Genomic DNA, 26,611 nt, shown 5'->3' with positions numbered 1-26,611 from the left:
AGGGGTCAATGGGGGTTATAAAGCCTGGCCGCCATCTTGGATCATTACATGCTCAACAATTGTATTTTTTTTCCCATTGCTGCTGCTAGCCTGATTCCTGAACACCAAACACCCTTAAAGAATCCATGGAGGCGGACGACATGTTGAAGCACGAGGTCAGCAGTTGGTCAGCGACCAAGTGGACCGTCTTGGAGAAGCGATCTACTATGGTCAGGATGGTGGTCATTCCATTGACTTCTGGGAGACCGATGATGAAGTCCAAGGCGAGGTGGGTCCAGGGGCGACGAGGAATGGGAAGAGGACGCAGGGGACCAACAGCCAGAGTGTTGGGAGTCTTGGTCCGGGCACAGACGTCGCAGGCGTAAACGTAGGCCTGTACATCCTGCCGTAACGAAGGCCACCAGAACGCCCGGTGAATGAAGGAGAGGGTCCGTTGATGTCCTGAATAGCCTGAGAGTATGGAGGAATGGCCCCAATGCAGCACATCGGACCAGCAGGTGTTGGGGACGTACAGGCACCCTGGTGGGGTGTTAGCTGGGCCAGGGTTTGACGCCTGGGCGGCCCGGACCTTGGTCTCCAGGGACCACCGGAGAGGACCCAGGATGTGGTGAATATCTCAGCTTTGATGGTGATGAGGTTTTGATGATTGGTCCAGACCAAAAAGGGGGTGTCACAGCTTTGCAGCCAGTGTCGCCACTCCTCGAGTGGCCACCTGACTGCCAGCAGCTCAAGGTCCCCCACCCCGTAACGCCGAAGTGTAGGGACGCCTGCGACGTCATTAGACAGACCAAATGGGATGACCAGGGACTCGAAGTGGCCTGCCTTCAATTGCTCTACCTTCGAGAGAGAGTAAAGATGTCTTCTAGGTGGAGTGGTTCCCGGTAGCAGGTCAATGGCCATGTTGTGCCGTTCCGATCAGCTGGGCGCCCAGTTTCCCGGACGAATAGGGCAGGGGAAGCGCAGTATGCACACAAACCCTCCCGGAAACGTCGCTGTTTCTCTTCCTGGGTGAGGGCTGTCTGTCCAAGCTGCATGGGTTCCCCCCGATTGTCTGGTGGAGTGACGGTTGTTTGAGGTGGTGAGAATGGAGCTGCAGTTTTCGGGAGTGGCAGCAGATGCCGATCGATCCGCAGCGCCAGTTGTAGGGGCACTGCGCAGGGCGATCTGTGGGCGGGAGCTGGGGTAGCGGTCCCGTTCCAGCACTCAGGGAGTGCCAAACTGGGTTCAGGAGCCATGGAGGGGAGAACACCCTGTGCCGCGTTCGCCGCTTCATGCTCCCGTTGCGTGACAGACACCTCATGTAAATGCTGCCACAGGAAGCGAACCTCCTGCGACAGATATTCAATGAGGTTTTCCTCATGCGCTACTCAATCACACAAAGCAGCAAAATCGGAGGGGTTAACATTGTAAAAATGTAAAATGATAAACTACCTCCAGTGACCTCGTAAGAGGTGGAAGCCTGGGGGATTTCCTCTCTGCTTTGTTTCGACTGAGAACATAATTGGGATTCATCTCGGACACAAATTTCCTGAATCCAACATCATACACTATACCGAAGGGCTGTGTATCCTTCAAAATGATTGAGACAAGAGCTTTATCTTGTTTTCTGGTGGCTGGTTAAAAGAGAATAAATACAGTGTCTGTTACCTGTCTGTTTTTGCATAATAAACAAAACTCAACATGCACAAAGTGCATTTGTAATATTGTAATTTCTTACCTTGTCTGGGTGAAGCTTCAGTCTCCTCCTTATTCTAATGCAAGGCACAGTAATCCCTTAGCATGGATGATGTGTTGTTATTGTACCCCAAATCCTTGGAACACAGCACCTCACCTTCGAATAAAATAAGAAACAGTTAAAAATTCAGTTCTTGAAAATGATCTTAGAGGGCTTTCCTTATTAGGATTCAAATTGTTCCCACATTGGGGAAATCCTTCTCTTCCTAGCTGGCTCCATCCTATCCTTCTCTCCTCACTCTGATCTTCAAGCTATCTCTCTCTCTCTCTCTCTAAAGTCTCCAAAGTATTTCCAAAATACAAATGCTATTCAAACTGTAGTATCCACACATCAAAAACTCTATCCAAACTCTGAACTGACCGCCACTCTCTGTCAAAACCCCACATTTTGAATGGAGCCTGAAGGGTGTATATTGCAGTCAAACCTCATTCAGATACTCTTGATCCACCCAGACACACATGAAAATAAATATTGTTGAAAACATTTAAAGAGTTAACACTGAACATGCCATGAATTAAGACTGTTACAGTCGATTACACAGGTCATAGTGAATGATGCACAGAACCAGGCAGCTTTTCCAGCAGTGAATTGGAAGAAACACTAGATTAAGTGGGTTATCAACCCCTAGTGAGCCTATAGAGTGTGACAGGTTTTTTTTAATAAATGGCCATGGCTCCTACAGTTATTCTAAGGTTATAAAGCCTTAGAGAAAATTTGGTTTCAGTCATACTTTTAGACTGATATTTTTCTTTTACATTTAGTTTTTGTGGATCTTTTTGTTTTTGCTTCTGTTGGTGTTCTAGGGCAGTAGTGGCATAGCGGGTAAGGAAGCGGACCTGTAATTGGAAGCTTGCCGGTTAGAATCTTGAGCCACCAAGGTGCCACTGAGGTGCCACTGAGCGAAACACCGTCCCCACACACTGCTCCCCGGGCGCCTGTCATGGCTGCCCTCTGCTCACCAAGGGTAATTGTTAAATGCAGAGGGCAGATTTTGTTGCATCACCGTGTGCTGTGCTTGCTGTGCTTCACAATTACAATCACTTCGCTTTAGAAAAAAACGCATTATGGTGTTGTGAAGAGTACTTTGATGGAATGCATAAAAATTAAACTCTCAGTAATAATTTGCTCTTGAGCGCTGCTCCAAGTAACGGTTTTACCCCTTGAGGGCAGCATCAATGACTAGCTGTAAAGCCTTCTTTATTTTTGATATATTTTTAAGTTATATTCTATTTTAGTTTAAATCATTTGTTTAACAACAATGAATGAATCCATCAAACCACACATTCTCAATAGATAATGTAAATTCTTAATGCGAGCCAATTAGCACATAGCATAAAACATTAAATCAGATTAAGGTGTAAAGTGATTGAGGTGATTCTTATTGTTCAGTACTCTGCAGATTAGTGAAAACACTGAAGACAGGTAAAATTATCAGAATATAAAAGTGAAAGTGATTGACACATGTGATATACAGCAGCACAGCACACGGTGCACACAGTGAAATTTGTCCTCTTCATTTAACCAATCATCCTGAGTGAGCAGTGGGCAGCCATGACAGGCGCCCGGGGAGCAGTGTGTGGGGACGGTGCTTTGCTCAGTGGCACCTCAGTGGAATTTTTTATATTATTTGTTTAATTATATATGGCCTATCTCATTTTCAGTTATATTGGAAAATGGATTTATATCTAACTATTCCATTAGTTAATTATACTGTTGTATTAAGATCCTCAGATTATGTATGGCAAAGTAGAAACACATTGCATCACTGGAACAGATAGAATCACTGGGAGTGAAGATCCAAGTTCCACCATTCTGCTATTATATCTTTATTCATATCTTGATTTTGATAATGTTCCAGTGCTTTTCTTAGCTACACAAACTCTAATCTTTTCCTAAATTTCAGCCATTCAGACTCCACACATTCCAAACAGAATCTCATGCCTGACCCCATCCCGTCTTAATTCCCTTCAGGAGCTGACCTTTTGCAGGCAGCCTTTTCCAGTTCTCGTCCAAATCCAGTGACCTACATAGAGTGGTAGAAGCCTATCTCTGCAGATGCTGGGCAGCACAGCGTCAGAACTAAGAGGAGGAAGTAAATGGGCTGGGCTGTAACTTCACCAGCCCAGATGCTCTGTGATGCTGCAGATAGTGATTTATTAGATTGCGTGTCGTTGTACAGCCCTGCGTCCTGAGACAGTCCACACATGGATGACATAAGTGGGACACGAGTGAGAGGATGAGTTTTCATTGGATGAACATCAGCTGTTGACAAGTTAAGTGTCAAAATCTCATGAACCAAAATCTGATTTTAGAACAGTGATGAATCAGAACAAAAGGTCAAGGCGGATAATATAAAAAAAGATTCCCTGTGTGGACACTGCGTTCCAAATTATTATGCAAATGATAGCTTTCTCTTTTTTATTCCTAATAGTCGATTAAAATGAACCTTCCGATGATAGTAGTAGCATTTATGTGTTTTCTCACCGCCTCTCTCCAATCACTTTCATGGAGCAACATCGTGCATGGGACGTAAAGGAATGACGCACACAACCATCCCTCAAGACTCCTTCAGCAGACGTGAGAAAGTAAACTAGCCTTATTTGCATGACAGCAAGCCTTTGCAATCTCTGGAGCTCCAGGACTACTGCTTTGATGTGCAACACGTCCCCAGATATTGCCATACGTGACACCCTGGGGCCATGTCGCTGTCACAGCAGGTGCCCATGCACTCGATTAGGGAGTCCCAAACCATTGCACCTGGCACCAATTGGGCTTAAAGGATCGGGACTCTAATAAAACTGGAACGCAGCAGGCCGTCCAATGGTGCAACACTGAACTGGAATCTGTTACTTAACTCCTGCATGTTTCAGCTCCTGGCCACACGCCTTCCGGTACTTTTCTCTTTGTTCATTGGTTGTTTCCACAGTTTTGGCCCCTTTGCCATTTTTCCTTTGTTGTGTTTAATAAATCCCATTTGCAAGCATGTCTCGTGCTTCCTTCCCCTGTCCCCTTGCAAGCTTGCTTCCCCTGTCAGCCTGTGGACGTGACAGAATATTGCAGCCCTAACAAAAAGCGCAGCGGAAAGAAACAGAAGAAAACTACAGAGAAGAGCCTCTCCAGTCATGATGAGTGCCGGCGCCAGCAAGGAGCACTGGAGAACCGCCGATGGGGTCATCGCAAAACCCGGAAGCGGCAAGGTCTGCAGGTGAGTGGACGGAGCAAGGACAAGGACGTCAGCAGAAGTGGGGAGGTGATTTGGACATTGAGCGCAGAGGATGCGACCCCCACGATCTTCGCCGTGTTGGTTTCGCCAGGACCTCTGATGCGAAACCTCCCCATGGACTGGAAGGACACAGGAGACAAAGGGAGCGAAGACAAGGTGAGCTGGTGGATGGACAATGCCGGGTTGGCACCTCCCATCGCGCCCGTCCCCGATTGTCAACAGGTCTGTGTGGACCCATGTGACTTCCAGTGGCGTGATGACGACGAGAGGGACACGGACAGCGAGGAGGAAGACAGCGACCTGAGGGAAAGCTGGTGGAACAGGGCAATGGGGAGTCGCCAGCCAGCAACTGCGCTGCCGGTACTGCCTTGTGGGGAACCCGCCTCTCCAGCTCTAGAAGCGGACACGCCTGCCCTCTGCCCAGACATTCCCCCAGCAGAACAGCAGTGCTGCACCAGCACCCCCACCTGCTGCAGAGAATGCCCACATCCCTCCACACCACACGCCCACATGCAAATAAATCTCCACCATACTCTCACACCTGACTGGGACTGCCTGGGGCTGGGGCGCAGCCCTTTGGCAGCAGATAAACATGGGTTTCCAGGACTTCCTGGAGCTGTTCAGGGCGAAGCTCGATCACCCCGAACCTGAGCCATTGATCGAACCCAGCCCCACCACCACGAACAGAACCAGCCACAATCCTGTGCAGGAACACCCTGTGGTGTGGGACGCAGCACTGGCAGGTGGCCAGAGGGTCACGTCTCCTGTGATCCTGCCTGTGCCTCCTGAGAAGTTCCTGGAGAGCCCAGAGATTGAGGCTAAAGACCCTTTCTTTCTATGTGTGTATCTGATGTCCGTATTTCCCCCCTGTCTCCCTCAATTTGCATTGCTGATCAGAACCCTGAGGAGGAGGTCCCTGATCCACAGACACCAGGGCAGGGTGTGGTGGTCACAAGAAACCCCTGAGTCCAGCCAGGGGTGTGGACTCCCATAGTTTTTTTTGTTTTTTTTTTGGGGGGGGGGGGGGGGGGGGGGGGGGTGCTATGCAGGTTGGGAGCTTCCCCTGAAGAGGAGGTGGGCAGGGAAGCGATGGGGCAGGATCCTCCATTAGCCGGTTAGCAGGTCGGCCAGGCATGGGCCTGGGTCCACCTCCTGAGGGGTGGCGCATCACAGGCATGAGGATCCCGTCAGTACAGGCACCCCAACAGACACTCAGAAGGGGCGTGCAGTGGCAGGGGCTGCATGTTGTCAGAAGGCACATCCCTGCAGCTTTGTCTGTGAATATTCTCAGTCATACCAGTGAATTTGTCTGAAAGTTGAGTCATGGCAACTGGACTTTCTTTCTTTAATGTAGAGAGGTTTCATTCTGCATCCACAGAACTTTGTCAATCTCAAAGTTTGTCAATCTCAAAGTCAATTGACAAAGTTCTGTGGATGCAGAATGAAACGTCTCTACATTAAAGAAAGAAAGTTCAGTTGCCATGACTCAACTTACAAACATGCTAAGTGGTTGCTGGAGGGTTCGGGACTGTCTCCCTCTGTCAGAAGGGACGTGCAAAGACAGGGCCTGCACGTACCCGGAAGGTTCGGCCCTGATTATTGTGTTCAGGTTTGCGCCAATGTCGCAATTTGGCCAATGTCGCCATGCCAGATGACGTCTGGGGGCCAGCCAGAGGGTCCGGGTCCTCCGATGGGAGGGAGGACTACTAGAAGCAACAATGTTGGAGCCATGTAGTTTGGCCGCCTCGGCACTGTGCCCTTGAGGGGGGGTACTGTGACAGCCCAGGGTCATGGGGCTGTTACAGCAGGTGACCATGCACTTGATTAGGGAGTCCTGATCCATTTCACCTGGCACCAATTGGGCTTAATGATCGGGACTTTAATAAAACTGGAACGCAGCAGACCATCCAATGCTGCGACATTGAAGTGGAATCTGTTACTTAACTATTGTATGTTTTACTGAAAACAATAGTTAAGTAACAGATTCCACCTGGCAATCGCCACACGCCTGCGGGCTTGTTTCTGTTTGTGCCTTGGTTGTTTCCCCAGTTTTGGCCCTCGTGTTGTTTTTCCTTTGTTGTGTTTAATAAATTCCATTTGCAAGGATCGCCCATCTCTGCGCTTTCTTCCCCTGTCAGCCCGTGGACGTGACACCATGTCAACGCGATGGTCTCTCCCGGGTCCCTGCTCTGTAGTCTGGAGGTCCCACCAATGCTGGTTTAGGACCAGGGTTAGATGTGGGGCTGTTACGATGCACACTGGGCACCAACCCATATTACTGCTCTGGCAGCACATTGCGCTGCCATGAACATGAACATGGTTCAGCACCAAGGCGAGCAATCGTCCAAAAACATGAGGTCTCTATTGATAATTAATTCATTAATACGTTTTTGTGAAGTGTCTATTATTTTCAGAACTCTTAAATATCTTTATAAACATAAACTAGTATTTAAAAACTTTCTGGATTTCTCAACTTAGGATAATTTAAATAATAGGACTGATTGAGGGGCTACATGGTGGCAGGGCTGTAAGAATCATTGGTGCACACCTCCAAGATTCCAGGCTCTGGCTTTTTTTGTGGAGTTGGCATACTCTCCTCGTGCTGGTTCTCAAGCTACCTCCTCCTGGCTAAAGGCATGCACATGATGTGAGCTGGCGACTCTAAATTGACTATAGGATTGTGTCATGACCCTGAGCTGGAATTAAGTGAGTATATACACAGAGTGAGTGAGAGCAATAAATGTATCTGTAAAGGTTCTCAGTCAATCAGGTCATGGTTATCTCAATAAAGGTTATTTCAGTGGCAACCGGACTTGTCATGGATCCTTGACAACTGACTGCTAGGAGAAGCAGGAATCCTGAAGAGGATTATTGGTGGTCACCTGTGAATTGTCATTCTCCCTACTTCTCTCACACCTCATTTAAAACCAATCAACTTCTCGGTCCAAAATTCGAACTTCATTGTCTTCAAATGAGTGGCCTTTGTCTTTCAGATGTAAGTGGACTGCTGAGTCCTGTCCTGATGATCTGGCTCTTCTGTGTTGAGCCATGCATTTATGGAGCTGCTGTTTGGTTTCTCCTATGTAGAGATCTGTACATTCCTCACTGCATTGCACTGCAGATACTACATTGCTCTGTTTGTGTCTGGGTGTTTTGTGGACCAGTTTCTGTTTCAGTGTGGTGCCTGGTTTAAAATGATCGGGGATGTTGTGTTTAAAATCCTCCTGAGCTCTTCAGACACCTCTGCAACACTTTTACGTTTGTTCTCTTCCCTGTCGGTTGCAGCATCGCTCTTTTAGGATCGTCTCCTGGATTTCAGAACAATAGATTGTGTTGTATCTCCCTCTTGTGGAAATGAATGGTCAAACACACACACAAATAAAGCAACCGGTCTTTGTCAAACATTGTATGTGCTGATTATGCTTGTGTGTATTCTTTAAGCTCTCTCCCTTCATTAATCATTTCTAAGCATATATAATATTTTCTTTTGTTGACAATGACAGTCACCCCTTTTCCTAGTTGATAATTAATAGTGAGTGTAATAGTAATCATTGACAGTCATCATAATTACAATACGACTTCAATAGTAATATTTAACATACGGAGGTAAAATAAGGATAAGAATAATGCATCTTCATATAATGGCAACGTTTACATGGTGAATGTGCATTCCTTATTACATTACTACAAGAGTGAACAGAAAGTCTGCATGACTGCTCTGCCATGGCAAAAACACTAAGTACTCTGGTCGCATAGTTTCTCATCTGTCTGTGTCAACTTATTTGAACTTTTAATAAAAAATTGCCTAAGCTTTGGTGCAGCTTGATCGCCTGAATAGTGTGTGTTAGTCATGTGTATTTCATAAACAGATAAAAAACCTTTGGCTGGAGTTCACACTCCTCCTGCTGCCGGATTCCTCAGCCGAAACTGCAGGATGGGGGAGGTGTCGAAGTCTCTCCAGAGTTCACCAGGGTACAGCTCTAAAACAGTTCACAGTACAAACAAGTCAAAGGCTCCTCCCCTTGCCGCTGCACCCTACAGCACAATACAGGCAGTTCTTTCAGTTTCATGCGATCCAGAAGACGGGAAAATGGCGTTGTGCGGGTCCAAGAATTCCACAGTTTCAACACTGCAGGTCTTGGCAGCCTTGTGCTCTCCTGTTTTTTCAGTATAATGCTTCTTAACTGCTGCAACAGGTCTAATTTAATTTACATGTTGGTTGCCTGTAGTGGAGTAAGTCGGAATTCTATGGAAGGATCCAAACACTGGTATGATGAGATACTGACTGAGGCCGAAGAGGACTGTTGCAGAGGGAGAGGCTGTGCAGGAGACAGAGTTGAGCAGAATCCAGAGAAGCAAGTCTGAGCTGGAGACAGCTGTCTGTTGAAGATCACTTCTTCCTAAACCCCAACACATCCGTCCTGTAGCTTCACTGCTGCCATTTTTATCCCTGCAGGCAGGACCACACAGTCTCTCTCCAGCTGGAAAATGTTCTCAGCTGGCATCACCGTGTTTCGACATACGGCGCCGAGGTGCCAGGTTGCCCACTGTGCCATGGCAACTGTTGTCTCAGGCAACAGAACTGCACAGTGAGTGAGCATACAAAGACCCTGAGGGTCCCAGATACAAATCAGTTTAGCTTTTTTCTAATTTCATTGTCAGGATCATCAGGACAAGGTTAAAGAAAGAGGTTGGGGAGATGAGGATTGGCTGCCCTGGCTTCAGGCCTTGCCTGGTTGTGCTGCAGGTGAAGCTAAGCATTTTATTTCTGAGATTAATAATCAATCAGTAAAATCTATTTTTAAGCCAGACTTTGACACCCAAGGCTCATGAGTGTGTTAGCCTCCAAACAGTATGATACTTTATTGGGCAAACCACAGGTCAGAAGATTGTGCTTGAACCGTAAAGCAAAGCAGTTCTTTAAAAGTTATATTTTCTGAACATTATAAACAGTCTTCATAATGAAAGAATCATTCTCACATAATGTTATATATACAGTGGAGTCCAACGTGTGTCTGGCCCATCTGGTTTCGTGCTGTGTTGAGCTGATAATAAACACAACCATTCAAATGCTTGGAATAATCTGCTTTATTCAGGCTATGGAGACATTTACAGGGGATATTCTGTAGAATTTCATACAAGACATGATCTACACATGAATGATTCTTCACTTTGGCTCCTTTTCTCACCATGTGGGAGACCGATGCGACTCAAACCTCTACATCAGCATGAAGCTGAAGGCTGCAGCCGAGGTACTCTACTGAACAGAGAAAAGCCCAAATCCGTCAGATCAACAACAGCCTATAACAATGCCATGCATTTATTATCTCTCCTTCCCTGGTGCTGAAAGATCGGAATCTGTGCCAACCACATAAGGCTGCCAAAAACTGCAACTGAGGAGGAGGTGGGAAAATCAAAGATTATTTATAAAAAAAATTCATTTTTATAGTTTGATAGTTTAAAACAAACGTGAGACACCATGTATTACAAAAATAGAAAACACACAGGCATCTTCTTCATTTAGATTTCTGTGGGTGACACAGCATGTGATAACTAGTCAGCATAGACACAAATAAAAGAGCACATGGTGGGATTTTGTGGTTATGTGATTCAGGTGTTGAGAGGAATTTTGGCTGTTAATGAGGACTCTGCTGTCCATGGACTCATCGTGCAGCTCCCCCTGGACTCCATTCACCGCATCAATATACAGAGAGTCACCCAATGTATAGCACCTGAAAAAGATGTGGACGGGTAAGTCAAAGTCACATGAAATAGACAAACTGGGCTAACAACTCTATGAAGTTCATCGCATCCTTTTCACGTTACGTCCTTTTACGTATGGTCAGGGGGTGTGTAATAACACCAGGTGTCACGTTCCTAAGTCTAGGGGTCTAAGAAACGAGACAAGAGTTTGGAGAGGAGGACGTCCACTGTTACACACACAACCAAACAAAGCATACAAACAGTGCTTTTATTAACAGTGAGCTAACAGGTACAATAAAACAGAGGACTCAGAAAAGCTAACCAACATCAGTACACCCTAAAGAAAGGGATGGTCCAGCAGGGATAACTCAAATGCGCACAAAAGTAAAAAAAAAAAAAACAAAGGGTCTATCACACAAAACACACAAATGAGATCCCCAACTGAGCTCCTTGCAGATCTCAGGTGACCCTGGGGACCTCCCAAAAGAATAAGGGCCTAGCAGACTCTGGGGACCTCCCAAACAACATCCAAAGTCTCTTTATATAGGTGGTGGTGACCTATAGGCAGATGGTAGGTGGAGCTTGTAGGATTCAACTCCTCCCACAAAGTGCACCTAAAAGAGGCAGGACACAAAAACACAGCCAGACCCACAGAACACGTGGGAGTGTAAAACTGTGGAGAATAGTATAAAAAAAACTCTCTCTTTACACGCAAAAGCACTGTATTAAAACCACTCTAATCTAATGCTACCTGGCAGAAAGAGGCATGGCACAATAGAGGTTAAAAGAATGAAAAGTTTCTAATTTAATAACACCAGTAAATTATTGCGGTTACATGTGAATATTGGATGTAAAAATGGTACCAATGTTACAGAGAAAAATCAAAAATAAAAGGATGGAGAAAAGATAGAGAAAGAGAGAGAAAAGCCAGGAGAAAATAGGTAAATAGAAAAAACTCAGGGACTGAAAGGAAGATTCCCCCTGGCTCCCGATGGAAAAGAAAATGAAAGTCCAGAGACCACAAGTGAACATTCTCTTATACATTTGATTCACAGGACGTTCAGAAGGCTGCTAAATGCTGTAATGCTGTTTGACAAAGATATGTAGAACAAAGTGGTGATGGCCTCTATACAAGACAAAAGCTGCAGAAGTATCGTGGTCCTGCAGAGTGTCCCATCTTACAGGAGCATACGTCCAGGGACGTAACACCAGGCGAGGGTAAACATTTAAGCTCAGAGACCACATCGCCTTTTAAAGTTTGTTAGATGGGCCGGATCAGCACCAGATGCAGACATATCAGACATAAACATAACAGTACAGTGTTCATTTTTACAATTACTTTACTGGCTTGCTAGACTAAGAAATAAAAGGAAATATGCGGGTTGGAAGTAAATACTTGAATGTAGCATGTTGAGATGTGTCTTACTTGGGGGTTAAACACAGTTTAGTGTAGGTGGGTGGTTAGGCACCATCATACACTGCGTGGTGCCAGAGAGTAAGAGCAGCCATGTTCTCGCTAGTCAGTAAGTTAAAAAAATGGCCATGTTGTACTGTTGACTTTGGCTAACAGCTTGTACAAATGAAAAACTCTTATTCCAGCCTGAATGGGCCTCAAGCAAAAGCTCACCACATTATTCACATGTGCGCATTTTTCACTTTGTCAAGAATATGTCATTTATACATTTATTAACATCATGGTCCAAGTTGTCCCACACCCCAGACATTGCTGGTGCAACCAAAACATAATCGCCAGAGGCTAGAGTCTGTTTCAACTCCGCACCTCTGCAGACCCATTGTCGCATAGCAGATGGGTTATACTTCAACAAACAATAAAATAAAAGATATAAAATTGCATCAAATGATCTGCCATCACTCTTTTGTACATCAGTAATAGAGCTGTGTTCAATATAAATGTGTTAGAGGGAGATGTGTGAACATTTAAATGAGTAAAAAAGTAGGACTGCTCAAAAATGGGTATTCAGCACAATTTACATTTATTGTTCTAGATTGCCAAATGTCCCTCAATAAATGAATATATTTCAGACATAGGCTTCACTGAACACCAGCAGCTGTGACTTTGAAGAAGTGAAGGACTGTTGGTCAGGCTGTTGGTGTGGCATCCCTGTGAAGACCTGTGGGGTCCTGCTTGGTGCAATATATGGAATGTCCTCATGTAATCCTGGTTTAGATAACCAGGTTTGGATGGATGGTTGACATTTCCACTAATGTCTCCATTCTGCAGTCTGAACAGTGTGAATGCTGGGAAACTCGCTCGAGGAGACCTGACTGGCTGCTTCATTCCCTGCACCCCCAGTGGCTGTATGGAGCTCATTGCCCAGACAGGTGACACAGCAACAAACATCCAAAATGAAATAGTATTTAATAACCACTGTCAAAAATCACGATGGCTGTACCTTACATTTTACAATGTAAACCATTCAACAATCAATATTTTGATCAACTTTACTTAAGCAGTATAATTATTTTAACAATATATTAACCCTGTTGACAATCATACCTGATTGTGATTATGGTTTTATGCAGTTTTATTACATTACAATATCATATGCCCAGCATTGGTGGATGGAGTACACATGGAAAAAATTTACTCCAGTAAAAGTAAAAACCCTCCCTTTATAATACCACTTGAGTTAAAGTACAAACGTATTTTCCTTCATGGATTTAAGTGCCAACAATCAAAGAAAAGTTTAGTAACAAACCAGGCCAAGTCAGGTTTACAACAAAAAAAAACTCTGAAGGAAGATGTATAGCTGACATCAGTAAACAGGGCTTGCAGTGTTGGTGGGTGTCGTGTTTACCTGCTAAACATGAAGCTTTATCTGCAGCACTAAACACGACACGAGTGTTACAAAACGCAAATCATCAAAAATATTTATCAACTCGACATATAATTACACCAGATTCCATTACAAACAGTATCCGTACTTATAAATCACTGTTAATATGGTATATATTATATGTAGAGATGAGTGTTGTTTTGATTGTCTGCTGTGAGGAGCTCACGCATTTTAAAATTCACTCCTTTTGTGAAAAAAAATCCCAATTTCCTTTAAAACCTTTCCGATTTCCACTAGCAGTCCGTCTTTATTGTCCCACTCGGATGCCCAGGAATGGTTCGGATGTGCTAACCTTCACATCCGAACATCTGGAAACTTTGCAGACATATCTCATTCCCAAACAAAGTCATATCAAGATTTCTCAGGCTGATTAATGCAAGAAAAAATCCTAAACACCAATTCTAAGAAGTGCATGCTTGTCATTGCCTTTCAGTCCCTAGTAATCTCACGACTGGATTATTGTATCCCTCTCCTAGCAGGTCTACATCTGAATGCCATCCAGCCTCTACAACTAATACAGAGCAGCACGACTGGGTTTCAACCTTCACAATAGTTAGACTAACTTGTACCTTTCTTATAGTCTGACTTATGCAAGAAAAAACTACAACAGAGCGAACACAATTCTTTGTGTTCATAGTTGGGGTCCTAGTAAACCAGAACTGCTTCATTGATGGTAACATGGTCGCTCTGGATAAGGGTGTCTGCCAAAAGCCACAAATGCATTTGATGAGGTCCATCATTTGCTCCAAATTTTCATTTTCCACACGGTCTTTCTTTATTAGTAGGGATTTTGTGTCTAGTACAGCATCGTCTTGAAGTCTCAAGAATGATGAGCTGTGGGCAAAATTGGAAAAATGACATACATTTCGGTTTTAATTATTATGACACATTTCAGGATATTCTTGAGGCAACGGCACACCCTCTAGTATTCCCATTTTGGCCTCCTAGCAAAGGCTAAAGTCAAAACCCTGAGTGAGTGACAGAAAATGACTTGCTGCTTGTTTTGTGCAGGAGTAAATATAGCAGGGAAGAATGCCGTGGTGATTGGCCGCAGTAAGATAGTGGGCGCCCCAATGCATGACCTCCTGCTGTGGAACCACGCAACAGTGACCACATGCCACACGATGACCCCTGACCTCCCAGCACAGGTGATCAAGCTCTCTGTGCATGCGAGTCCTCATATTAGTAGATGATTAAATATTGTACTGGGTAGATTCCAGACTCTGTTGGTTTTGTTCCTTGGCACACAAGCACCAATGTAATCTGTTCAGACCCATGAGGTGTTAGAAATGTGATGTGTGTGAGTCATGGTGTTGAGGCAGGAACAGATGATGCCGATGATTCCCTTCCCACCCAGGAGCTCAGAGTCAAATCCTGGTAGACCTGGATTGTGGGCTCGCTTTTGGGTTCTCAAAAAAATCCTGACACATAACTAATCAGATAATTATGAAGCCGCTCATGAATTAAAGAACATAGAAATTAATTTAGCCCGGCAGATTTGTGATATGCAATAACGTGAACAAATCACTTTTTAAATAACTTTCAGTTTGTGTCTATTACTAAAAATCATCGGATCAGGACTGATTGATAATGATACGTATTCTGCCCAGGTGTCCAGGGCAGATATTTTGGTGGCATGTGCCGGCAAGGCAGAGCTGGTGAAGGGCGAGTGGCTGAAGAAAGGAGCTGTCGTTATTGACTGTGGCATTAATCACATTCCAGGTTGGAGTTTAGGATCTCTTTTCATGTGAATAGAATGTACCTACATAGACATTGAAATTCTAATTAATTAAAACGAAATACCTGCCTCAACAAATGTGTGTTCAGCTGCTTCTTAATAAGTTGACTGCAGCAACAGTGGGGGACCTGTCCATTTTCCCTATGGTCTTAGACCGCAGCAGACCCAGCGGTGCTCGAGTAGTGGGGGACGTAGACTTTCCTTCGGCATTGACGCGAGCGGCCTTCATAACTCCTGTGCCTGGAGGCGTGGGTCCGATGACTGTGGCCATGCTGATGGAGGTATAAGTACAGTTTGTCTTGTTTTTTTAATTAAATCATCTTAAATGCAACTTCAATAGCGGTAAGATGGTAAAACACCAGTCATACAATTGTATTGAAAACACAGTCAAACTGTTCCAGTTTGGAAATATGAATAAATGAAACTCGTTTTAAATTAATTATAGTATTTTTTATTTTTGAATAAAGTGTAATTGTTCTTTAAATGGCCTTAGAGAGTTTTAAATTTAGGATGTTGAGACTTAGACTAGACAACATAGGATTAGGCCTATTACCCCTGTACTGTACAGTGCAAAGTTGCTCAGTGTGATCAAACCTTTGCTCTTGGTGAATTCTGAAATCGAATGGATGCTATAATGAAATTATAATGAAATGTGATTAAAGGGGTGGAGGAATAGTAATAATAATAGCACTACAGTACTCTACTGGAATAGCAAGCAGAGGAGCAAAACATGTAATACACAGACTTCCCTTGTGATCGTTATTCCCAGAACACTGTCAAGAGTGCTAAGAAATTTCTTAAGGCCTTTCAACCAGGAAAGTGGCCAATTGTTTACACGAAGATAAACCGCCAGCACCCCCAGCCAAGGTCAGTTCACACGACCTAATGACCACAGCATATTGCTGCAATTAATCAATGTGTCAGTACACATTTAAGCTGTACAGATCTAGCCACAGCTAATATTGATAATAATGGACACTCTTGGAGACAACATGTGTCAGTTACTGTCATGGAGAGCTTATTTTTTAAATTAATATGTTTTTCACATGACTGCAGTGATGGCGAAATCTCACAGTCTTGTGCGGTGAAGCCAATCAGTTCCTTATCCAGTGAGGTGGGGCTGCTGTCCAGTGAAGTGGAGGCCTATGGAAAGAGCAGAGGGAAAGTTCAACTGGACGTCCTGAAGCGAACAGAAGCACTACCTAATGGGAAATATGTGGTGGTTACAGGGTAACGCATTGTTTCAGATCAAAATGTTTTTTTTTTTTTTTTTATATGCAGATGGTTACATAAGGATAAGATCACTTGTTTCCTCTCCTTCAGAATCACTCCGACCCTGATGGGAGAAGGGAAGACAACCACCGCCCTTGGACTGGCTCAAGCACTGGGAGCTCACCTCAACATGAATGCATTTGCTTGCTTGAGGCAACCAACTCACTGTAACACGGTTAATGTGACAGGTAAAGACATGTTTTTATTCATAATTCATCGTATTTGTCTTGTGTAGTTCTGAACGTTTACATTCCAGACCAATGCAATACTGTCATAGTTGCAGCGTGAAGGAGATGCAGAAAACAATGGCATGGAGGGAAAATAAATAAAGAAAAAACTGAAAAAGAAACATGAAGCTTATTTACAGTGGAAAACAGTAAATGAAAATGATGCACGTCACTGTGCATTTCGCGGTGCCAGTCACAGCCCTGGTGAAAAGGAAAGGCCATCCATCATAAAACTTTTGCCATGTCAATTGTGCGGACAGCCAGACCATTTGACGCACCTCAGCAACCGCTAATGGGAGCAGCTGATGAAAGAAAGAAGGAATATATATTATATTTTTCTTCAATTGTTAAGAGTGCTCATATTCACTGCACCACTAGTTGTTTTCACTGTGCTGAGTTCTGAGTGAAATGTGAAAAGCTTATGAATCCATTAATTCTGAAATAATGCCATTTTGTTCTAAACTAATATCAGAGTTTTGAGTCATTTTTTTAACTTCAGGTTATTTCTGAATGGAAATGGAATATAGTTGATTTTCTAGGTTGTCATTTTAGTTATTCTGCGACATTATACCAGCAAATGAACTACTGACAGTATTCAGCCTCGTAATTTATATTGTTTCTATATCACTGGTGTTGTTGAATCAGGTCAGTTGGTGGTGGTTTACGTGAAATATGTGGGAAGATATAAAATCGAGAGGTTTAATGTTCTCCCGTATGAAGGAGGGCTCAAGGTACAAGTGCACAACTTGGACATGTATTTATAATTTTCCATAATACTTGAACACAAACAGGCAAAAATGGCAAAACAGAACATTGATACATCTCAATACGTTGGTCTGAACAGAAGGTAATATTTATCTCCACATTGTTTTTCTCTCCTTTTGCCCTATGTAGGATATGCTCACCCTGAATACATTCATCAGCTATTATATGATCTTTATATAATCTTTACAGTTGTGTTATGATAAGAGCTCCAGTTATGAGCTCTACATTTGTTGACTTGATTTTTGACTTGTGTTGTTTTGTCACGGAAACAGGAGGTGGATATTCCCAGATTATTCCTATGGAAGAGGTATGATTTCATTCATCTGATCTGGACTGGAAAGTGGCTTGATTCCTCCTGATGAGAGTTCCTCTGAATCCAGGCCAGTTTATTCCTGACCGGTGACTCTGAGGCAGTTTCCAGAGCGAGTGCTGTCGTGGTGGCATCCCTCAGCCCTCGCATGCAGCTCGAAGCCAAACAGATCTGTAAGGTGACAGTATGGTCTTGTTCTACTTGACGTTTTCACTCAACATCTTTTGTGCACGGCAGGCCTCTCGTGTTTCATAAAGGTGGACCGAGGGCGTCCTCTCCACTCCATCTGAACAGACTGAAGGTCTCACATTCAGCAGCTACGGTTCTCAGTCTTAGTTGCTTCATGGGTCGTCAGACAGATTGTGAATGTGGAGATTGACACCAGGAGTGTAACCATGCAAATTTATTACTACTGGTCTGTGTGTGTTACCAAAAAAGGGAAATGTTCTGTTTTTCATTATCCAGTGAAAAACAAATTGTTTCTGAGGACCTCTTTTTTGACTATGACCTCAACATCACAAAAACGTATTTTTTAAAAAATTTAGAATATTTCGAATATAAATCTATCAATCCCTTTATATAATTTATTGAGTTCTAATAAATGTCACTATAAATGTTCTTCTCTCTGGCTCTCAACTTTTACTCTATATGTTGTGTAGAGTCTATGTGCTTATGTTTGGTCGGGTCGATGGCCAAGATTGATTAGTACTTGTACTTTTGATTTGATTTGTTGCAACAGCAATGAAAGGTCTTATCAATCAATCAATCAATCAATCAATCAATCAATCACTAGGTGCATCATTGCCAGATTTTCCATCAGAGGTGCCAGAATCAATTGTTATCAATCCAGCTAGTTTGCCTTCTAATTCTGTTCTCTGGTATTCCTTCAGCTTGAAAAAAGCTATTTAGTGCAAAAAACAAAATAGAGGATCAGTTCCGATATGAATGGTTTTAGGAACACTGGCTGGAAATACTTAAGCACAACTTAATGTTCTTTAAGTTTGGTTTAAGACGTTCAACACAATGTTTTGAATGTTTCACAATGAATGTTTCATAATGTCTATTCTAGGACAGACTTAACCTATTAGTTGCCAGTGAAATCATGGCTGTGCTCTCCCTGAGCTCCAGTCTGGAAGATCTGCAGCAGCGTCTGAGTAAAATAATAGTAGCCCAACCCCAGTCAAGGGAACCTGTTACAGTCAAGGATCTGGTTAGTATATTTCAATTTGTATAGTTTTCAAGGCTCTTTAAATGTTTCCCTATGACCTGTTGCGTCTGTTTTACAGGGTGTAGCTGGCATGCTGAATATGATTCTGAAGGATGCTATAAAGCCCTGTCTGATGCAGACAGTTGAGGTATGAGTCCTAGCTTTTGTAGCTTCCTAGTTTATTGTAGTCTATCTTGTGTTTGCTCCAAAGGTCACTTCAAAGTCACCATAACCAATCAGCACATTTGGTGTGTTCTGGCATTCTGCACAACTGTGCCAGTTAGAGAAGGTCTGTAGAATTTAAAAAATACAGGGTTGGGGTAAATACTTCAAAAACATACTGATGGCTGCACATTCAATGCATTTCCGCAAAGTATTGCATAATTTTAAATTTGCATATAATAGTAATAATAAAAATTATTATTGTGTCTTCAAGTTGTCTACTTATAAGCAATAACAATCATGAAAACATATACAGTGTCATGCAAATCAATCATGTGTTTTGATTGAATGATCAGAAAAGATTCATTCAAAATTATTCACAGTTATTTTTATTTGCAACTGTGTGTGTGTATATGTATGTATATAGTTAAAATGCTTGAAAATATTTTTTATGTTTATGTGAAAATATGACTCTATGATGGTGTAACTAACCCCTTTTCCCTCTTCAGTCTTCTGTGTGTTTATTTTTTCATTTCCTAGGGCACACCCGTGTTCCTTCACACCAACCCATTATGTGACATAGCCCATGGTAATTCATCTATTTTGTCAGACAAAATTGCCTTAAAGCTTGTTGGACCTGATGGCTTTGTAGGTAAGTCATGGCTGACTCCGTCTACATTTTATTTTTCCATCTCATTGAAAATAAAAGCACACCTTCATGACGGATTGCTAGCGTTAGCATGTTAAATATAAAAAAAACTCTTTTGATCCTGAAAAAAATTCCATATTTGTGAAATTCATATATTGAAATGTGTAAAAAGGCAAAATAAAGGCCTGCCAAAATGTATGTGTTAATCGTGGGGATTAATTTTAATAACTTAATGTACATCTTGTTTACAATACACTCACACAAAGGTGCTGCATCAACATTTGATGGGTGGTTTATCTTTAACTTTTTTATATAAATTGTATGTTTTTTTTTTTTTTAGTAATTTATGATATTTGATAATAATACAAACAGAACTAAATTAAATAATCTTAATTAGATGATTAATGAGGAAGTGGTGGTGGGTCAAATCCCGAATCGCCAAGGTGCCCTTGAGGTCCCCTTGAGCAAGCATCGTCCCCACATACTGGTCCCCGGGCGCCTTTCATGGCTGCCCACTGCTCACCAGGGCTGATGGTTAAATGCAGAGGACTCATTTCTGCTGTGTAAACAAGGACAAAACAATAAAAAACATTAATAAAAACTGTAATAAATGTCTTGGGCTGACATCTTTTTTTTGTGTTCAGTTACCGAAGCAGGCTGGGGTGCAGACATTGGCCTGGAAAAGTTCTTCAACATTAAGTGCCGTTCCTCTGGCCTGCAGCCGGATGTGGTAGTGATGGTTGTCACTGTGCGTGGACTCAAGATGCATGGACGTGTGCCCTCTGTAAGTATCTTCACTGTGTGGGATGCATTTTTCTGAATTGTGACTATTAAATCAGTTAAAGACCATTGTCATAATTCAACAATGGCTACTGAACTTCGAACCCAAGTATGATCCCAACGTCATGATTAAGTATGATCCTTGCTCTTACAAGGTCTACTAGGATCCAGCTTTCCCAGAGAAGACTTTTATTCAGGTTGAATTTGTTGGCACTGTTTAGAGTATTTTTCAGTGGGCACAAGGCTACGTGGTACTACAATAGGCTGAGTGCCAAGTCATTTTCAATCATCAGCACAAAATCTTGTTAAGCAGGATTGGTATCATTTTTATGATGTGCAAGGCATTCTTGGTATTTGGGAATCTGCAGTTTTATTTTTTTACGCCTGGTACAAACATCCACATCTTGATTAAAGTTAATCATGTACAGCATATAAATCCTGATGAATGAATGAATTAGTTCAGGAGAAATTAATTTCGAAATGTGACATTATTTTGCAGGTGCAAGACCTATCATACAACTGTTGCAAAATATTAAAAGGGCAATGCAAATGTTTGAATACATTTGTATACAAATATTACAGTCACACCAACCATCAAATGTTGTACCTGTAAATTTTTGCTTTTGCCTTAGTTGTCCCCAAATGCTCTATCAGAAGTCTCTTTCCAAAATTCAGCCTTGGTGAAAGTCAAAGTCATGTTGCCATTTTTTCAGAAAAAATCGAATTAATCCAATGGTTCTTCAGAGTCTCTCATGACGGAACTACAAAAATACATGTCCTTTTGACAAACGGAAGTCCATTGTTTTGACAGAGCCTTATTTAACTGGTACAGCATACTAAGCTAGATTTTAAATATTAGATTTGTTTTGTCTTTTTGGACCTACACACCATTACCAATTAAAATTCAGCCAATAACATTTAAAATAATTTCAGAGTAATTAACAGTCTTTTGACATTAGAGCAGGGCTTAGTTTTTGTTTTTTCAGCGAAGAATGTGTATTAAGTAAAACTGAGAATTTTCCACATAAGCTACAGTAAGCTGGTGCATACTTATCAAATGACTATGATGGACACTGGTGACCTAGCGGGTAGGGAAGCAGACTCAAATCGCCAACATGCCACTTCAGCGAGGTACCGTCCACACACATTGCATGTAAATAAAGGTTTAAAGCTATAACTTATAGTTTAAGACTATGACTTATAATTTAAAATAGGGCTCTGTGCATGTGCAAGGCCTATCATAAACCTGTTGCAAAATTTAATTTTGCCATGAAAGAAAGAACATGAATGATAATATAGGGCCAGAAACAGAGAGTAACATCTAAAACAAATCCTCTGTTGTAGCAAATAAAAATGTTCAGAGTACCCAATCTCTTCCCAGAGTACCCAATCTCTCCTCATATTTAGCCCCTGGCTAAATATGAGGAGAAGGTATTCTGTATGTTCTGAGAAGGTATTCATGTTCTGTATTCATTATTAACACCATCCTGACTCCAGACTCTTGGTGTGACTCTTGATCTTCCACCACTGCTGGTGTCTTGGTATTATAGTCACACAGTTATTTCTGGTTCTTCCACTCCGCCACTTTCTTAGAAATGAGGAGAGAGTGAGAAAAACAAGTGGCCATGTTCCTGCTCATTAGTCTCCTCTGCATTGTGCTGCAGGTCACAGAGGCCTGGCTTCTGCCTACAAAGTCCTCGGAAGAGGTAAATTCACACATATTAGTATAAGGAAATAGTCCATAGTTAATTCCCTAACAGTTTAATCTCCACTAATCGGTTCATTAGCTCTGCCCTGGCCGTACGCATCACGGCGAACACTGATTTGTTTGTATTATTCACTTATTCTGTGAGCTGAATGGATGGATCTGTTGAGCTCAAGCATTGACCTGGGTGGGCTGTAAATCTCATCTGAGCTGCAGAATCTCCAGCTTCTGGAGGTGGGGTGCAGTCACCTGAGGAAACAGATAGAGAATTCTAGAGCCTATGGGCTGCCGGTGGTGTTGGCTGTTAACACCTTCAGGTTCGTCTTGATGGATGCTGACAGATTTGCTCATAATGTGCATCCTAATATGATTCAGCTGAACAACTTTCTCCCACCAGCAGCTCAGATACAGGCGCTGAGCTGGATATGGTCTGCCAGCAGGCGAGACTAGCTGGGGCATTGGATGCTGTCTGCTGCACACATTGGTCTGATGGGGGCGCCGGTGCTGTGGCACTAGGAATGGCGGTGCAGAGTGCAGCTGAGACACCGCACTCCTTCAACTTCCTCTACAGCCTGGAGGTAAAATTTAACGGACTACGTGCCTTTATATTTAGTCTAATTTTAAAGTTAAGAGTCTTCAGAATTTTCGAAATGTACTATTTTTTGCGATGGCACATCATTCTGTGTGAGTCTAACCTTCTGATTCATTAACTGAGTACAGGTAAAAAGCCAACCCTCCAATTTATTAAAAAAATTAATAAGCAAAATGCTGCTCTTTTATAATTCTAACAAAATGTTGAAAATACTTATGTACTTATAAATAATAAGTACTTATAAATAACAAATGTAAGCGTTGTATAATGGTTGTTCAAGTGAGATGGAAGAACCTGGAATGTGAGCGTAATTGATTAAATGGGAAATAGTATCATCACCCCTTCCCTTTATCACAACGGATTCACAGGTTTATTTTGCGGCCAAACCCTCCCAGCAGCTTTTGAAGCGTGCCGCGTGAACGGCGACATACTAAACGCACCCATGTCTTGTTCAACAGCTAATAGTTTCAGCATTTGTGGTTAAATAATGTCCTACCAAAGTCAACAAGTTAGCCTTCTAACTTATTGTAGTAAAATTGTGAAGAAGCAGCACGTCTATCTGTTTTAAGCTGGTATAGGGCCAATACCAGCATTCACAGGAATGTGTACGAGGAATCCATATCAAACAGCCGTGTCGAATAAATCGTAGGCTAATCCGATCCTCAAACATGGATTTACATTGAACTATCAAGAACTACCAGCAACTGAATATTCATCCAGCGAGTTAGTCTTGTGCTAAATGTAATAATAAAAGTAAAATGCAAATAATGAGGGAATCCCTACAATTATTCACTATTAATAGTAAAAGATCTTAATTAGGACCAGATAAGATCTTTTTTAGTGCAGTTACTTTATTTAAAAGCAGGAAAACTCTGTACAGAAATGACTTTTGGAGTTTTATTGAGCAGACGAATCTATTACTACAACTCACATACACGCCTAATAATGACACGTAGTTTAACAGTAGGATGATCTTTACCTTTAACTGAACATCGGGTTCAAACGAGCAGGATGGTGTAACAGGACACTTTGCGAAACCTGATTCAAAAACTGTCTTAATGCTGACAGAGAAGATGCAACGAATCAGAAAGCAGTCAGCAGCGTGGTTGATCCAAATGCAAGTTTTTATGAACAAAGAATGTGTTGAGAGCTGCGCAGGCTAATTATCACAATTTTTCTTAAAGATTCCAGTTCAGGAAAAGATCACTGTAATTGCGCAGAAGATGTATGGTGCGAAAGATGTAGTCCTCTCAACAAAAGCAATGGAGAAGGTGACTCTTTTCACAGGTCAGGTAAGTGTGAGAGCCCTATTTCAAAGCACTATGACGAATGTAGCACTTTGGGAATGTTCACATCATGTCTTCAGGATTTATGCAAAACACAATCAATACTTATCCTCAACGATTTTTTTTTCCCAAAATAAAATTGGCCCAACACTGAGCACATGGTTTATGCCCTAATTTCTTTGTTTTTTCCCTTTATGCAAATAGATTGACAGTGCTTTTATTCTATAATAGTAATAATAATTATTATTATCATTATTATTGGTGAGTTAGTGCACCTTCCATTCGTCCAATATGCTATGTCGTATGAGAGAGAGCAAAAAAGAATAAAACAGTTGAGTGGCAGTTGAAACATAGACCTCACTGGTTGCTCTGGTTTGGAACAATTCTAAAGCATCTTTTGCAGGGTTTGGGGAATTTGCCTGTCTGCATTGCAAAAACACCCCTGTCCCTAAGTCAAGATCCAGAGGTTATGGGCATTCCCAGAGACTTTATTCTGTCTGTAGAGGACATCCTGGCCAATGCTGGCGCTGGATTCCTTTGCCCTCTGGTCCATTCGGTGAGTCTGATGTGCGTTTTTGTGTATTATGGAACTTGATTTATCTGCAACTCACTCTTCAAATAGAAAATAAGAAACTCTATAATCTGCCATATTATCACATAATATCCCATATCTATTATATACACATTAGGATAGTCATGTATGGAAAATTGTCTTGGTTATATTGTGGTCATTTTTAGAAATGGATCATTGGCATCTGTTCTGTGTTAGATTAGTTGCCTGGTTGCAGAGCTGTGAAGGTGTGAACAACACATGGGCAAGGTACAAAGGAGCAATGTGAAAAGATTTTTATAAAGCATGCCTAAAATACTACAGTTGTACAGCATCACAGGAATTTGAAGTCAAATGATGGAAAACTATTGTTTGAAGTCATCATACCTAAATCAACTTTCCTCAAAATCCATAGGCAACATTATGTAGCTGATTCCCTATAACAGCTTACAGTTTTCTGAGAAGAATTTCCATAATACGTTTGGGTGTGTCTATAGGAATCCCCCCCCCCATTTGTGAGGACACTTTTCTTGGATGACAAGTCATGGCTTGCTATCTATTTTATGTCAACCTGAAGGTTTTTGATTGAGGAGAACAGAAAATTCCCCAAACTGTTCAGAATTCTTTCAAATGTTTGTAACTTTGCAGAAGTGCTTTTGGCTGTGGCAAAAAGTGTGAAAGAATGAGGATTTAGGGGTGTGTTTCAGAACTTTTTGTCATATAGTGTATTTACGGAAATGAATTTCCTAATACCACTTTTCACATTAAGATTCAAATCTGCCTTCATTCCCACATGAGAGGAGAAGAAATACCACCGACCGGAGACTGTATTCTAACCTCCTGCTAGTCATGCTGCTGGCACTGCAGCCAGAATTTACCTGCTGATAGTGAATGGAAGAGAAAACACTCTTGCTGTTTTCTGGTGTTTTATTTAAGAGAAATTATCTCATCTAATACACCACATGGGCAAATCTTTCACATTTACCTTCATTTACAACCATCTTCATTTTATTGATTTACTGTGTGTTGGTTTATCTCTCTATATGTATTAGACAACTGCTATACCATACAAGCCACCATGGCTCTGTTTCCATGGGTCTCAGCTCAATACAGGTTCCTGGTGAGTACATTGTATGTATTAATATCCCACTCAAGAGATATTTATCAATAGTACAATGTTTAATATAATATACTGTTAATATATATAACATATGCTATATTATAATATATAATATAATATACCAATAATATAAAATTATTATGATTTAAACCTGATATTGTTTTTTTCAGTGACCTCACTCTGTACAAACAAGGGTTCATTCTTGGCATCTCAGCCACATTTTCCCTCACATACTCAAGACTTCTAGATTTTCTTGCCATTAAAGGCCCTCAGTTAATCTTTGAACCACATCTGCTTTGCAGTTTTATGTTTGTTATGTAGTCCTGTGCTCCTTAACCAGAGTGGCTCCCCATTTTATTAGTCCAGCTCTTATCTAACGCAATTTAACTCTCTGCAACAAATCAGAAATGTGTATGACAGGTCTTTAAACTGAATTGTCCTGTTTTACTCATCAGATCAGATTCAAGCGATCTTCACAGAAAGCAACAAACTGAACATACGGGATCAAACGATCTTCAGGCATGCATGCAGGACCTCAAAGCCAACAACACCTACAAAAGAGCAAAGAAACAATGTCTACCCTCCTTCAGTGGAGCATTTCTGCTGGGTCAGAAGCAACTGACAGCCCAGATGAATGACAGCATGTCAACAGAACCCTGTAGAAGTGCTTATATTTAAAGTAAACCAGCAAAGTGTACAAGTACAGTGTGTCTTCTCTGTTTGTTGGAA

The 26,611-nt window shown here is 42.1% G+C and overlaps 1 protein-coding gene and 1 long non-coding RNA gene across 7 annotated transcripts; one reads left to right on the top strand and one right to left on the bottom strand.

The window, feature by feature from the left end:
- LOC114763400 (uncharacterized) lies at nt 1-9,020 on the bottom strand. Its single transcript, XR_003742340.1, has 3 exons — nt 8,837-9,020; nt 1,718-1,831; nt 1-1,613 (listed from the first exon to the last, which is right to left on the bottom strand). It is a non-coding gene; the product is annotated as an uncharacterized LOC114763400 (long non-coding RNA).
- On the top strand, nt 8,998-26,585 carry mthfd1a (methylenetetrahydrofolate dehydrogenase (NADP+ dependent) 1a, methenyltetrahydrofolate cyclohydrolase, formyltetrahydrofolate synthetase). 6 transcript variants are annotated; one of them, XM_028953064.1, is made up of 27 exons: nt 8,998-9,093; nt 9,188-9,313; nt 9,419-9,547; nt 9,621-9,705; nt 10,151-10,210; nt 10,309-10,362; nt 10,573-10,709; nt 12,904-13,004; nt 14,531-14,667; nt 15,130-15,241; nt 15,411-15,538; nt 16,027-16,124; nt 16,314-16,487; nt 16,581-16,717; nt 17,794-17,828; nt 17,902-18,009; nt 18,901-19,041; nt 19,118-19,186; nt 19,741-19,852; nt 20,494-20,633; nt 22,294-22,335; nt 22,551-22,651; nt 22,735-22,912; nt 24,111-24,218; nt 24,616-24,768; nt 25,815-25,882; nt 26,338-26,585. In XM_028953064.1, coding segments are annotated over exons 2-27 (2,715 nt in total). In that variant the 5' UTR covers nt 8,998-9,093; nt 9,188-9,206; the 3' UTR covers nt 26,339-26,585. The 6 variants fall into 6 exon arrangements, with proteins under 6 accessions (XP_028808897.1, XP_028808895.1, XP_028808896.1 ...); XM_028953062.1 differs by having other exon boundaries at nt 22,732-22,912; XM_028953063.1 differs by having other exon boundaries at nt 9,415-9,547; nt 10,155-10,210; nt 22,732-22,912.
- The last annotated feature ends 26 nt before the right edge of the window (nt 26,586-26,611 follow it).

Source organism: Denticeps clupeoides, chromosome 14 (assembly GCF_900700375.1).
Source record: "Denticeps clupeoides chromosome 14, fDenClu1.1, whole genome shotgun sequence".
In the NCBI taxonomy this organism is placed as follows: domain Eukaryota; kingdom Metazoa; phylum Chordata; class Actinopteri; order Clupeiformes; family Denticipitidae; genus Denticeps; species Denticeps clupeoides.
The sequence above is the reverse complement of the archived record's forward strand: the minus strand, read 5'-3'. Positions and strand labels throughout refer to the sequence as shown.